This window comes from Garra rufa, chromosome 21 (assembly GCF_049309525.1).
Source record: "Garra rufa chromosome 21, GarRuf1.0, whole genome shotgun sequence".
In the NCBI taxonomy this organism is placed as follows: domain Eukaryota; kingdom Metazoa; phylum Chordata; class Actinopteri; order Cypriniformes; family Cyprinidae; genus Garra; species Garra rufa.
Genome location: NC_133381.1, coordinates 918,522 through 935,267, shown reverse-complemented (window position 1 = coordinate 935,267; position 16,746 = coordinate 918,522). Strand labels below are relative to the sequence as shown.

At 30.3% G+C, this 16,746-nt stretch overlaps 1 protein-coding gene across 1 annotated transcript in view; it reads right to left on the bottom strand.

The window, feature by feature from the left end:
• akt1 (v-akt murine thymoma viral oncogene homolog 1) overlaps positions 1-16,746 on the bottom strand; it is an 84,057-nt gene that overhangs the window by 30,021 nt on the left and 37,290 nt on the right. Inside the window, exons 3-4 of the mRNA XM_073826540.1 lie at positions 6,064-6,192; positions 765-876 (exon numbers count right to left, since the gene is read on the bottom strand). Coding sequence (XP_073682641.1) covers positions 765-876; positions 6,064-6,192 — 241 coding nt within the window. The remainder of the gene's footprint in view (positions 1-764; positions 877-6,063; positions 6,193-16,746) is intronic.

Genomic DNA, 16,746 nt, shown 5'->3' with positions numbered 1-16,746 from the left:
TTTTTTTTCTTTTTTTCTAAATTTAAGTTCAAAGGAAATCTAAGATTTCTTTAAAAAAATGCATGATGTTCCAAACAATATATTTAAGTGTTTATAAATTTATAAATAATTAATTTATTTCTACTTAGTTTTTTCCATTATTTTTCTATATTAATTTCAATATGTATATATTCACATATAATTTATTTTATCTTTTTTTTCCCGATATTTAAGTTAAAAGGAAATCAAAGATTTCTTAAAAAATACATGATGTTTTCCAATTACATATTTTTATATATTCATTGTAAATGTTTATATATTTATTTTATTTCTATTTAATTTTAGTAATAGTTTTTATTATTTTTTGCTTTTTACTATTATTTCTTTTTCAGTGGAATTATATTTAAAGTTCAAGGAAAAAAGGGTTTAAAAATGTATGTATAAATGTAAGAGTTTTTGGTAATAACTTTTTCATTTTAACTTTGGTTAAATTGTTTAGCAATTTTGTGTGTTTTTGTAATTTTTATTTCAGTTTTAGTTTTTTTAAGATATTTTTTACAAGTACACTAAATAAAAATAGGAAGTTTTTAACAATATTTTATTTTATTATTATAATGATAATTATATTCCTATTTATTTTATGTCTATTTTAAGTAATGTTAATGTTTTTTACGGTTATAGTTTGAGCTAATAACCCTAATAATTCATGCACACTAGTTTCTCTGTAATTGAAGCTGAATATACAGTGAGTAAGGAGGACATATGCAGGTGTGTGTGTGTCTGACCGCTCCTCGGGGCTCTCCACATGGAAGGTGCGCTCAATGACAGTGGTCCACTGCAGGCAGCGTATGATGAATGTGTTGGGTTTGGGCCGCTCCGTCTTCATCAGCTGACACTCTGGACACATCCGGGGAAAACCACACCAGAGACACGGACAGCGAGAGAAATGACGGCAACAATCATTTATCTTTATCTGAGAGTTTCTCCAGCACTACATCACACACACTCAGTAGGGAGCGCCGAACAGGTGCACTGCGCTTCACATGCAAACTTACACACTTCAATATACCATGCACTTTCACAGGGAAATCTGGGCTAAAATACAAGCAGGAACTTATTAATTGCATAAGAGCACTGCAAACATGCTTTCTTAGATTTTTTGTCTTGTTTCCAGCCAAAATATCTACAAATTCTTCAAGGAGGATTTTCTAGAGAAGTCAAAATTATTTTCTTGTTTGCTCATTTTTTTTTTTTTTTTGCTTAAGCAAAATAATCTGCCAACCATATAAGCAAAAAACTCTTATTTCAAACAGAAAACAAGATTATTTGCAAAAAAAGCACTTCATTTTGAAGAAACAAGACAATATTTTTTAATTGTCTAGAAAATCCTTCTTGATTTAAAAAATCCTCTCATATTTAAGTTAAAAGGTAAATAAATTTCTGAAAAATTGCATGATGTTACCAAATATACATTTATTTAAATGTTTATATATTTATATGTAATTAATATATTTTGATTTATGTTTTTCATATTTATTCTACATTTAAGTGTGTATATATTTACATATTATTTATTTAATTTATTTTAATTAAATTTATTTATATTTATTTTAATTTCAATTAAATTAATTTATTATATTAAAATTCTAGAATTAAAAAAAACATTTTTCGCATTATTTTTCTAATTTAAGTGTGTATATATTTATAAATTTTTATATTTTTACATTTTTATATTTGTATACTACATGTAATTTGTTTTATCTATTTTTTCTATATTTAAGTTAAAAGGAAATCAAAGATTTCTTAAAAAATGCATGATGTTTTCAATTATATATTTTTACATTTTTATTTAATTTTTTATATATTTATATACAATTAATTTATTTCTATTAAATTTTTTCTATATTTATTTAAATGTGTGTATATTTATTTTTTTATTGCTTGTTTCATTTTTTTGGTCAAAATTTATTGTTTTTAATTTTGACTTGTTTTTACTTGGAAAAAAGAAAATAATTTTTACTCGTCTAGAAAAGTTTTCCTTTCACACACGGATGCTTAAAATATATATATTTTTTACTTATTTAAAGTGTTTATAAATAAAAACCACTTGCCATTTTGCAAATTAATCTAAAATGATATACTGAAATATTAACAAGCATGAAATGCACTGCGATCGGTTTTATATGTACAATATATTTTCTGGTTGCTTCTCATTTTTGTCTATTTAAGATGTGTAAAAACTTTAGTCTAATATCTAAATAATGCAATGTTTTAATTCATTTAAAGTGTCATTTTCTGTCACTTTGTATAATAATCAACATTAATATTGTGTGTAATAATATAATAATGTGTTTTACTTCTAACATTTGTTCACAAGAGTGTTTTGCAATGTTAAAAATGAGAAAAAGCTGTTGCAAAAAATGCAAACAAATGTCAAACAAGATAATCTGATATTGATGATTAATAAATCCTGCTTCTGTTTTCTTTTCACACACGGATGCTTTAAATAATATGGTCATTTTAACTCATTTTTGTCTCATTTAGGATGTGTTCAATCGTTAGCACATCTTTAGTCTAATATCGAAATAATGCAATGGTTCATTTAATGCAAAATTCATTTAAAGTGTCGTTTTCTGTCACTTTGTATTTAATTCAACAGTAATATTGTGTGCAATAATGCAATAATGTTGTTTACTCCTAATATTTGCTCGAAGAGTGTAATGCGAGGTTAGAAATGAAGTTTTACATATAAAAACTTGTGAAAAGAAATGCGGCAAATCGGATTTTGACAATCAATAAATCCTGCTTTCATTATCCTTTCACACACTGATGCTTGTTGTTTTTAACTCATTTAAAGCATTTATAAAAAATAAAAAAAAGCCATGTTGCAAATTAACCTAAAATTATATACAGAAATATTAACATGCATGAAATACACTGCAATTGGTCTTATATTTACAGTATATTTAATTTTTGCTTCACATTTCTATTTGTGTTAAAACTTTAGCACAACTTTAGTTTAATCTCCAAATAATGCAATGTTTTAATTAATTTTGTGTGCAATAATATAATATATTGCACAATATTGTGTGCAATATTGTGTGCAATAAAATAATAATACTCCTAACAACAATGTTTTGCAAATTCTGTTGAAACAATACATTTTTTAATTGATTTAAAGTGACGTTTAATACTATTTTTAATACTGAAAATACATTAATATTGTGTGCAATAAAGCAATAATGTTGTTTACTCTTAACATTTACTCGGAAGAGTGTTTTGCGAGGTTAGAAATGAAGTTTTACATCTTGAAACGCAACTGCATACGAGGAAAACGGGATTGTCATCAGTTGTTAAAAAGTCAAAGTCGTGTCTTTTTGGGAGAGCATGCGAAATAAGCTGCGTCTGTGTTCTCTGCCCTCAAAAGTGCTCACTCAAAGAGGAAAACTTATGCTTTCAGCGCCACAAAGCACAATCGCCTCCAATATCCAGCAGCGATTCTGCCGGCGCGTTCCCGCAAACATATGTCGAGGAGCGAGCGTGGAGGAGACATGTGTCACGTAAGAGACGACACAAACGGCCTGTCGACGAGATGGAGGACCCGGGTGAGACCACCACTGAGATCCAACGCTTCAACCCGAGCCTCCATCAGCGGCGAGATAAATAATGAGGATCAGCCACTTAATAACCACTATATTTCACAAGTGTCAGGGAGGAAGCGTTCTCTTGAACAAACATTATGGCTGTCTAATTAGTCTGTTCAATCATTTCAACAGTTTTCGCAGCCATGCCGGGGCTTCTTCACCAAATTCTGCTGAGGTACGACTCGAGGAGACGTCTTTAATATGTTCTGCACGTCCCTCGAGGAAACATCAAACTGTTCCAGTCGACGGAGGTCAGATGGAACTAGTCGAAGAATAACGTCAAGTCCACTCATGCATAATAAATTACATTAAGCGTGCACCAAATACACTGCCATACCTTTTATGTTTACAAGATATTTAATGCTCGAGTCTCATTTTTGTCTTTTTAAGGAAACTTTGCTGCAACTTTATGTCTTATTTCCGTATAATGCGCTTTTAAAGTGTCATTCATCAAACTAAATGTCTAATATGCAATCATTTTTCAAAAACATTTGCAAATCAGCCTGAAATCATATACTTAAACATGCATGAAATATAACATCTGTATGTTCAAACTGATTATAGTATCATTTTGAAACAAAAAATACTTTATAAAAAAACTACCTGAACTGATATACTTAAATTAAGCATGCATTACATTACACGCATCGCATTAAATAACAACATTAGTGTATTATCGAAATAATGCAATAGTTTTGAACTCTTTTAAAGTGTCATTTATCAAAGAAAATGTCTAATATGCAATCATTTTTCAAAAACATTTGTATACTTAAACATACATGGAATATAACATCAGTACAATGCCGAAACAAAAACTTCCTGAAATGAAGCATGCATAAAATGCAACATTACATGCATTGTTTTGAACTCATTTGAAGTGTCATTTATCAAACTAAATGTCTTATATGCATTCATTTTTTTAAAATAATTTAGAAACAAAACTTGTTGCAAATTAGAAATTATTTACTTAAAGTAATATCGGAATAAGGCATAGTTTTGAACTCATTTCATCATTCATTTATCAAACTAAATGTCTAATATGCAACATTTTTTTCAAATATACATTTGCAAATCAGCCTGAAATTATATACTTACACATGCATGAAATATAACATCAGTATAATATCCAAACTGATAATAATATCATTTATCAAACAAAATGTCTAATTTTGAAACAAAAACTACCTGAAGTTATATACTTGTATTAAGCATGCATAAAACACAACATTAAATGCATCATTTTGAACTCATTTATTAAACTAAATGTCTAATATGCATAATTTAAAAAAATAATTTACAAGCAAAACTTGTTGCAAATTCTTCTGAAATCATTTACTAAATGCACTAAGATTAGATTCATATTTACAATATATTTAATTTTTGCTTTTCATTTCATTTGAAATACTTTATAAAAAAAATACCTGAAATGTTATACTTATATTAAGCATGCATAAAACAACAACATTAGTGTAATATAAGAATAATGCATTGTTTTGAACTCTTTTAAAGTGTCATTTATCAAACTAAATCTCTAATACGCAATCATTTTTCAAAAACACTTGCAAATCAGACAGAAATTATATACTTAAATTTAACATGCATGAAATATAACATCAGTATAATATCCAAATTAATTCATTTACAGTATCATTTATAAAACTAAATGTCTAATTTTGAAACAAAAATACAACATTAGTGTAATATCCGAATAATGCATCATTTTGAACACATTCAAAGTGTCATTTATTGAACAAAATGTCTAATATGCAATTTTTTAAAATAACTTATGCAATTTAATCTGAAATATATACATGAAATGCACTAAGATGTTTAGTTTTATATTTACAATATATTTAATAGTTGCTTCTCATTTTTGTGTATTGAAGATGTGTTAAAACTTTCTCTGTGCCATTTATCAAACAAAATGTATGTCACTTCCCAATTTCATAAAAAGAAATACTTTGGAAGGTGCAAAAAGAACTACTTATTATGTTGCTAATTAAACTGAAATAATGAAAGCATCTCTTAAGGAAGTTCTGCTATGGAAGGAAAAATAAAAAAGGCAATTCAAACTTTCAAATCTCATACCTTTTTCTGAGTTTATGTCAAAATCCAAACTTTTTTGAACTTTTTCACAATTCAGACTTTAGAAAATAAAAACCTCCATGTTTTTTTCATGTTTCTAAGCTTCCATAACAAATATTCTTGTTCAGAAAAATAACTAAACTGATTATTTAAGAAATTGCACACACTGCATGTCATAAAAACTGTTCATTATTGCTGTTCACATACCGTTTTTCTGAAACAATGTGTAGTTTACACAATGCGCATTATGCGGCAAGCACTAGTACTTCATTCAGTTTCATGCGCACACATGCGTTACGATGATCCCAGATTTGATTGCAGGCTGTAGTACGTGAGGTGTGTGTGAGAGACTCACGTGCCACGGAGAAGTTGTTTAACGGCGTCTCCAGCTGATCCACGTCCTGCGGCCGCTCCTTGTAGCCGATAAACGTACCGTCACTCTTCAGTAAGAAATACCGCGGCCTCCACGTCTTTATGTACTCTCCTGTAGAGAAAGAGAACACAATAGAAAACATCAGGTTTTATTTAATATTAACATAGTAAAAACGATCATATGTGACCCTGGACCACAAAACCAGTCATAAGGTTAAATTTTACAAAACTGAGATGTATACATCATATGAAAGCTCAATAAATAAGCTTTCTATTGATGTATGGTTTGTTAGGATAGGACAATATTTGGCAGTGATACATCTATTTGAAAATCTGGAATCTGAGGGTGCAAAAAAATCAAAATACTGAGAAAATCGCCTTTAAAGTTGTCCAAATTAAGTTCTTAACAATGCATATTACTAATCAAAAATTACATTTTGATATATTTATAGTAGGAATTTTTCAAAAAATCTTCATGGAACATGATCTTTACTTAATTTCCTAATGATTTTTGGCATTAAAGAAAAATCAAAAATTTTGAACCATGCAATGTATTTTTGGCTATTGCTACAAATATACCCCAGCGACTTAAGACTGGTTTTGTGGTCCAGGGTCACATATTTGATATGCACACTTCTAAGGTCTTAAAATTATTAACAAGATCAAAACTTTGCTGTTTCACATACAATCTTAAATCACTTTATCTAATAATTATGACTTTTTTTAATCATAATTAAGATTTTTTTATCTCAAAAATATGGCCTGATCATGTCATAATTTCATATCATAATGTCTTAATTTAAACTTTTTTGTATAACTTTTAACTTATAACTATTATGGCTTAGTATGTTAATTTTTACGTTTTATCTCAAAACTATTGTTTTTTTTTATTATCTTAAATTATGACTTAAAGTGTCATAATGGCTTTTTTGTTGTAATTCTAACTTTCTCATAGTTTCTAACTCTCAAGTGAGTTCAGTCCTCAGACGAGAAAGAACGACGGCGCGTAAGTGTCTACTTTAATACTATTTCACTAGGCGGTCGTTACTTAGAGTTGCTGCTAAAAGCACTTTGTCGTTTCTGTTTAATTACTTATTCCTAAGTATTAATTTTAAGCCGCTGTTCTCTTAAGCACTCTGTAGTTTCTATTTACTTATTGGTTAATATTAAATTTGAGCTGCTTCTAAAACGCACTCTGCAGTTTCTATTTACTTATTGGTTAATATTAAATTTGAGCTGCTTCTAAAACGCACTCTGTAGTTTCTATTTACTTATTGGTTAATATTAAATTTGAGCTGCTTCTAAAACGCACTCTGTAGTTTCTATTTACTTATTGGTTAATATTAAATTTGAGCTGCTTCTAAAACGCACTCTGTAGTTTCTATTTACTTATTGGTTAATATTAAATTTGAGCTGCTTCTAAAACGCACTCTGTAGTTTCTATTTACTTATTGGTTAATATTAAATTTGAGCTGCTTCTAAAACGCACTCTGTAGTTTCTATTTACTTATTGGTTAATATTAAATTTGAGCTGCTTCTAAAACGCACTCTGTAGTTTCTATTCACTTATTCGTTAATATTAATTTTGAGCTGCTTCTTAAAGTACTCTGTTGTTCTATTTAATTATTCGTTTGTTTTATTTACATCTATTCACTGTTAGAAAAGGAGTGTTCTTCTGTTATTTGTCCTGCGATTGTTTTTGCTTTAAATTCTAGTTTTTATTGCAATCATTAAAATTGATAACTGAGCGTACGGCCAAGGGAAGCTTTTGTTTTTGTCATATCGTTCCCTTCTGGAGCTATTACAAGTGCGAAGCTGTTGCTTTTTGAGTTTCGATTGAGCCATTTTGCGTGCGGGCGAGACATTCGCGGCTCACTGAGCCTAGGAGGCGTCCCTAGCTTTTATCATTGAAGCACTGTTTGGTTGTCTATTTAACTGCGTCAGAACAGCTGACGCTGAAGCGTCAGCGGAAGCGTTCAGCCTCCTCGCGTGAAGACCGACGAGAGTAAAGACTGCGACTTTTCCTGCGCGACTTCTCCGAGCAACGACACCGACAACGCACTTAAGTACTCCTCTCCTTTATTTCACTCTTCTTTCTGTCCTCCTCTATCATGTGTTTCCAACTCATTCCGGTGGTCTCTTCACACCGCACTAATATCACACGCACACGTCGACGCAATATTTCTAACCTGCGTCCTATCGACACTTCTTCCACTGAACCTTTCTCTTTCACGGTTGGACTCTGGAACTGTCAATCAGCTGTCAACAAATCTGACTTCATTTCAGCATTTTCTGTGCAATCTGGTTTGAGCATTCTAGGCTTGACTGAGACCTGGATTCGTCCAGAAGACTCTGCAACCCCAGCTGCTCTTTCTAATAACTTTTCCTTCTCTCACACCCCTCGTCAGACTGGAAGGGGTGGGGGGACGGGACTTCTTATTTCTAACAACTGGAAATACTCAACCCATTCTCCTCTATGCAATTATAGTTCATTTGAATCTCATACAATCACTGTAACATCTCCTATCGAACTCCACATTGTGGTAATCTACCGCCCTCCTACTCAACTTGGCATCTTCTTAGAAGAGCTGGATGGGCTGCTGTCCTCGTTTCCAGAGGATGGCAGCCCACTTCTAGTCTTTGGGGACCTCAACATTCACCTTGACAAACCCTATGCTGCTGACTTCAATTCACTTCTAGCTTCATTTGATCTACAACGTGTTATCACTACATGCACTCATAAATCTGGCAACCAACTTGATCTCATTTACATGCGAAATTGTATTTCAGACAATATTGTGGTCAAACCCCTACACATCTCTGACCACTTCTTCATTACATTTGACCTACATCTTGCTACTTGTGCACTCCCAACCCCTCTACCTGTTACTTTTAGAAGAAACCTACGCTCTCTCTCACACTCCCATCTTTCTTCTTTAGTATCCTCCTCCCTTCCCTCTCCTACTCACTTCTCATCCCTGGACACTAATGCAGCAACTGACACCTTATGCTCCACTATTACCTCCTGTCTAGATGCTATATGCCCTCTCTCCTCCAGGCCAGCACGATCTGCTCCGACAACCCCTTGGTTATCCGATGTTCTTCGTGAGCATCGTTCCAAACTTAGGGCAGCTGAGAGAAAATGGCACAAATCTAAGGATCCATCCGACCTCAGTATGTATCGGTCTATGCTCTCATCTTTCGCTACCCAAGTACATACAGCCAAATCTTCATACTTCCACAACAGGATCAACAATTCCCCGGACGCACGCAACCTTTTCAAAACATTTAATACACTGCTTTGTCCCCCTCCACCACCTCCCACAACTTCTATAACAGCTGATGATTTCGCCACATTTTTTACAGACAAAACTACATCGATCAATAATAAGTTCTCAGCTCCACACATACAGGAACTAAAATTGACCACAATCACGGCTGGAACCCCCCACTTCTCCTTCTGTCCTTGCTCGGAGGCAGAAGTAACCAAACTTTTCCTCTCCAGCCATCCGACGACATGTCCTTTAGATCCTATCCCCTCACACCTTCTCCAAGCAATCTCCCCTACAATCCTACCGGCGCTCACACACATCATCAACACATCTCTTCTCACAGGCACTTTTCCCACTACATTTAAGCAGGCCCGGGTAACCCCACTGCTCAAAAAACCTACACTTAACTCCTCACTCATAGACAACTACAGACCTGTCTCCCTCCTTCCATTCATAGCAAAAACACTGGAACGGGCTGTTTTCAACCAGCTATCCTTATTCCTCTCACAGAACAATCTACTGGACTCTAACCAATCAGGGTTCAGAAGCGGCCATTCAACTGAGACTGCGCTACTGTCTGTCACTGAAGCCTTGCGGACGGCAAAAGCTGAGTCCAAATCATCGGTACTCATCTTGCTGGACCTATCTGCAGCTTTTGACACTGTGAATCACCAGATCCTCCTGTCCACCCTCTCAATGCTGGGTATTACAGGGACTTCACTTCGCTGGTTCAAATCCTACCTCTCTGGTAGGTCTTTCAGAGTGGCCTGGGGAGGCGAGGTATCCAAAACTCATCAACTGGTCACTGGGGTTCCTCAGGGTTCAGTTCTTGGACCTCTCCTCTTCTCCATATACACTACATCTCTGGGCCCCATCATACAGGCACATGGCTTCTCCTACCATTGCTATGCTGATGACACACAGCTCTATCTTTCTTTCAAACCAGACGATCCATCGGTAGCTGCACGGATCTCAGGTTGCCTAGCGGATATCTCTGCATGGATGAAGGAACACCATCTACAGCTCAATCTAGCAAAGACGGAACTCCTTATCTTTCCTGCCACTCCATCTCTACAGCATGACTTCTCCATCCAGTTAGGTTCATCAACAATTACCCCATCAACTTCAGCCAGAAATCTGGGTGTTATCTTTGACAACCAACTGACTTTTAAAGACCACATAGCTAAGACCGCTCGATCTTGCAGGTTTGCATTGTACAACATCAGAAAGATCAGGCCCTTCCTAACAGAGCATGCTACACAACTCCTCGTCCAGGCCCTGGTCATTTCCAGGCTGGACTACTGCAATGCTCTTTTAGCTGGTCTTCCAGCATGTACAATCAAGCCTCTACAAATGATTCAGAATGCAGCAGCACGACTGGTCTTCAACGAGCCCAAAAAGGCCCATGTTACACCTCTCTTCATATCCCTGCACTGGCTACCGGTTACAGCACGCATCAAATTCAAGACACTGTTGCTGGCCTATAGGACAGCCACCGGATCATCACCTGCCTACCTCCATTCACTACTACACATCTACACTCCTTCCAGAAGACTGAGATCCTCTAGTGAAAGACGCCTCATTGTACCACCACAGAGAGGTATTAAATCACTGTCCAGAACATTCTCGTTCAACGTTCCTGCCTGGTGGAATGATCTTCCCACCCCTATCCGGAATGCAGACTCCTTAACAGCTTTCAAACGACTGCTGAAAACCCATCTTTTTCGACACTATCTGACTCAATAAAAAAAAAAAAAAAAAAAAAAAAAAAAATATCCTCCCTTCTAGCCTGTTTTTCCTCTCTTTCTTGATCTTCTCCTTCTAGCCTGCACTCTTCTAACAACGCCTGATATATGGTATTTTTGAACACTTCCTATGTTGATCTGCCTCCTTAGGATGAATCACTTGTTGTATTCCCAATTGTAAGTCGCTTTGGATAAAAGCGTCGGCTAAATGAATAAATGTAAATGTAAATGTAAATGTTTTGACTATTTACCTCATAATTTCGATTCAGTATGTCATAATTTTAACTTTTTATGACTTAGAACATCACTTTTAAGTTTTCATCTCAAAAGTTATGACAGAATAAGTCAATCTTGAGATAAAAAGTTATAATTATGACACACCAAGTCATAATTTCAAGATAAAAAGCAAAAATCGACATACTATGTCATAATTATAAAATAAAAAGTTGAAATTATGCCAAGTCATACTTTTGAGATAAAATGTTGTAATTCTGAGATAAAAAGACTTTTATGTCATAACAATAAAAATGTCATAAAAATAAATCTAATCTCAAACTTTTTTTCTTTTTTTTCTCAAAATGTAAACTTTTTGACTTTTTGGACTCTTAATTACGACTTTTCTTTATCAGAAGTGCGAGTTTGTAACTCACAATTCAGATTTTGTTTTTTCAGAATTGCATGTTATAAACTTAGAATTGTAAGATACAAATTCACAAGAAAAAAAGTCAGAATTGTCAGCTAAGAAAATGTTTTAAATGTGTAAAAAAATGTAAAAGTACATTTGCACTTTTTATCTCAAAATTATGACTTAGGGTGTCATAATTATAACTTTTTGTCTCAAAATTTACTCATTGTGTCACAATCATGACTATACATCTCATAATTTTGACTCAGTATGTCATAATTTAAACTTTTTATCTAATAATTTGAACTTTTACCTCATATATGACTTTTTATCTCTAAAGTATGGCCGGATCATGTCATCATTTTATCTTTTTATTTTAGAATTATGACTTAATATGTAAATTTTTACTTTTTATCTAAAAATTATAACTTAGTGTGTCATAAATACAAATTTTTATTTCAGAATTATAACTAAGTGTATCATAATTACAACTTTTTATTTTAAAATTGTAATTTAGTATAATTTCGATTCAGTATATCAATAATAGAAACTTTTTATCTAATAGTTATGACTTTTATCTCTAAAGTATGGCCTGATCATGTCAATTTTGACTTTTTATTTTATAATTATTACTTAGTCTGTCAATTTGTACTTTCTTTCTCAAAATTAAGACTTAGTGTGTCATAATTATAACTTTTTATCTCAAAATTAATTTATTATGTCTATCTCATAATTTTGATCCAGTATGTCATAATTTAATCTTTTTATCTAATATTTATGACTTTTACCTCATAATCAAAAGTATAGCCTGATCATGTTATAATTTAAACTTTTTATTTCATAATTATGACAGTATGTCAATTTGTACTTTTTAATCTCAAAATGTTGGCTTAGTGTGTCATAATTATAACTTTTTTTTATCTCAAAATTGACTTATTGTGTCATAATTATGACTATTCACCTCATAATTTCAACTCAGTATGTCATAATTGAAACCTTTTATGACTTAGTACATCAATTTTGAGTTTTTATCAAAAAAATAATGACACAATAAGTCAATTTTGAGATAAAAAGTAAAAATAGACATACTATGCCATAATTCTAAAATAAAAAGTTGGAATTATGACAATGTGGAATGAAATTATGACATGATGAAGTCATACTTTTGAGATAATAGTTGTAATTATGAAATTAAAAAGACTTTTTATGTCATAACTTTGACTTTTAATCTCATAATTATGAGTTTTTATCTCTAAAGTATGGCTTGATCATGTCATAATTTCAACTTTTTATTTTATAATTATGACTTAGTATGTCAATTTTTACTTTTTTATCTAAAAATGATAACTTAGTGTGTCATAACTATAACTTTTATCTCAAAATTGATTTATTGTGTCATAATTATGACTATCCATCTCATAATTTTGATTCAGTATATCATAATTTAAAGTTTTTAATCTAATAATTATGATTTTTGTCTCGAAAGTATAGCCTGATCATGTCATAATCTAAACTTTTTATTTTCTATATTAAATGTATAAAAATATCACAAATAATAAAAAAAAACTTATTTTCAAAAGGGCCCATCACTAAAAAAACTAAAAAAAGAAATTACAAGTAAAATAAAAATTACAATTAAAATAAAAAAATACATTTTAATATTAAATTAATAAAAATTATCACACAAAAAAGACTAAAAAAAGAAATAAAAAAATTACAATTAAAATAAAAAATTATTAAAAATTAATTTAATATTAAATTAAGAAAAATAATCACACAAATAAAACAAATTACAAATAAAATAAAAATGACAATTAAAATAAAAGAATAAACAATACAAAAATAATTAAAAATCAATTTAATATTAAATGAATAAAAATATCACACAAATTAAAAAAAAAAAAATCTGTATTTTCAAAAGTGCCCATCACTACAAAAAAAGGAAATTATAAAATAAAATAAAAATGACAATTAAAATAGAAAATAAACAATACAAAAAAAAAAAAAATCACAATATGTAAATTATAACTTTTTTATCTCAAAATGGACTTATTGTGTCATAATTACAACTATTCACTTCATAATTTCAATTCAGTATGTCATGATTTAAACTTTTTATGACACTAAGTCATAATTTTGATAGAAAAAGTAAAAATAGACATACTATGCCAAAATTATAAAATACAAAGTTGGAATTATGACAATGTGGCCTGAAATTCTGTCATACTTCTGAGATGAAATGTTGTAATTATGAGATTAAAAAGACTTTTTATGTCCTAACTTTGACTTTTAATCTCATAATTATGACTGTATCAAATATGACACTCAACAAAAACACATATGCAAACCTTTTTCGACTATGATTTCCCACGTGAGGCTTCACAGGGTTAAGAACATTTATTGAACAGAGAGCTGAACCTTTAGGAAACGATCATAACTGCGTAACGAAACAAAGAGTCAAGCATGCGTCTAAATTTAGATTTAAAACCTTGTTTGAGCTCCAAACAACAGCAAAACACCTCCGTTTCCAAAACAGCAGAAGAGAAAGCGTCGGAAAGCACGCACAAAAACTGCTGGCGTATTCTGCAAGCGAAATCAATTTGTGCTGAGGACGCTGCAGAAATCACTGCACCAGATGTTGCGCAATTGGAAAAAGAGTCTGCAGCGCGTCAGAAAGGCAGAGACAGTTTGAATAGTTATCCAGGAAAAGTGTAATTTATTTTTAATTACGGGAGTTGAATATTAACCCCATGCAGGGTCTGAGCAAGCTGTCCTTAATTGGCCCATTTCCTCTGTCACTAAAGTGTGGATGTGTCTCGGCAAACGTCTGTCTCGCTGATTTTTAGCGGCTTTCGGCTCATTTCAGCTGTGACAGACCAGAGGAGCGGCGACTGGCCCGTAACAGAGCGACTACACACGCATTTGTCATCCAAACTCACAATTCTGCTGCCAAACATGAGCATTTTACAGCACAAACTTCACATCACTCCCAGCTTTTTCATAGTGAATGCATATTTCCTAAAGCTTAGAGTTCTAACAATTTCAACTTTTCCTTTTCTACAGGAGCCTTCACATGATGATAAACAAGTTTGGATGTGCAAATGTGAACTTCAGTGGTGTCGAATAATGCTAGTGAGTTAATTATGCTTTTTTTTTTAAATGACCATAAGAAAATAAAATTAAAATAAATACATTATTTCAAAAGAAAAAAAATAATAGTCGTAAAAACTAATAAAATAAAATGAAATAATAAAATGTAAATTATATTTCGTATATTTTTCAAATAAGAAGTCAAAATACAACACTAAAAATTATTGAAATCATTAGAAAATAATATTAGTAAAAACTTATAAAATTATAAAAAAGTTAATTATATTTGATATATTTTTAAAATAACAAATTTAAAATTATAATAAATAATTTGATCTAAAAACAGTCAAAATAGAATGCTTATTAAAAATGATTAAAATCATAAGAGAGTGAAATTAAAATAAATTAATAAATAGTTTCAAGAGAACAAAATTTGTAAAAAAAAAAAAAAAAAAAAAAAATTATAATAAATATCTTTAAAACAAGAAGACAAAATAAATGTAAACAATAAAAATTTAAAATTCCCAAAAAATAAATATATAAATAAAACACTAACTAAAAAGTACATAATAATAATTTTTTTATATAAAAATAGTCAAAATACAATGTTTACTAAAAAATTATTAAAATCGTAAGAAAGTAAAATTTAAATAAATAATTTAAAAAAGAAAAAAAATAGTATGAAATAAAAATAAAATAAATAACAAAAACATTTAAATCATAATAAATTGTCCAAATAAAACACTTTAGAGCAATCAAGATAAAACACACAAAATATTTTTAATGATAAAAATGTAAAATTATAATAAATATTTTATATAAATAGTCCAAAAAATTCCTAAAATAATAAGAATGTAAATTTTAAATAAAAGCAATAAAAAAACATACTAAAAATAACTGAAATCATAAAATAAATGTATAAATAAAATAAATGTAATAATTAATTACTCATTTCAGCTGAGACAGACCAGAGGAGCGGCGACTGGCCCGTAACTGAGCGACTACCCACGCATTTGTCATCTAAACATCCTCACTTGCAGCTCTCTGAAAAGAATGCATATTTTCAGATGCTTAGAGTTCTAACCATTTCAACTTTTTCTTTTCTACAGGACGCTTCACATGATGATAAACAAGTTAAGATGTGCAAAAGTGAACTTCAGTGGTGTTGGATAATGCTAGTGAAAAAAAACTTCTAGTATAAGGTTTCCCAAATGAGTTTGTGAACCCCTGATGGTTTGCGAATTCATAAAAACAAATATTTTTAAGTACTTACTACAATGATTAAAACCATAAGAATGTACGCTTACTAAAAATTTAATAATAAAATTGTAAAATCATTAATTATTAAATATTATTAAAATCAAAAGAAAGTAAAATTAAAATAAATAAATTATTTCAAATAAAAAGTGTACAAATTTATTAAAATCCTAAAAAATTAATATCTTTAAAACAAGTCAAAATTAATTAAAATAAATAATATAAAAATCTAAAAAATAATATAACACCTACAAAAAATAAATAGTAAAAATGTATATATTTAATTTAATATAATACATTTTTTAATATAAAAACAGTCAAAATAGAATGCTAAAATTTATAAAATCATAATTAAAATTAAAATAAATAATTTCAAATGAAAAAAAAACCAGTAAAATCATAAAAAATAAAACTATAATAAATATCTTTAAAACAAGTAATTTAAATAAAAAATAATTTCCAAAATGTAAAAAATATGAAACATTTACTAAAAATTAAACAATAAAAATGTCAAATTACAATAAATATATTTTTTATCTAAAAACAGTAAAATTAGAATGCTTACTAAAAATTAATAAAATCATAAGTAAAAGTAAAATAAATCATTTCAAACGAAAAATAAATCATAACAAAATTAAAATTATAATAAATATCTTTAAAACAAAATAAAATTACTA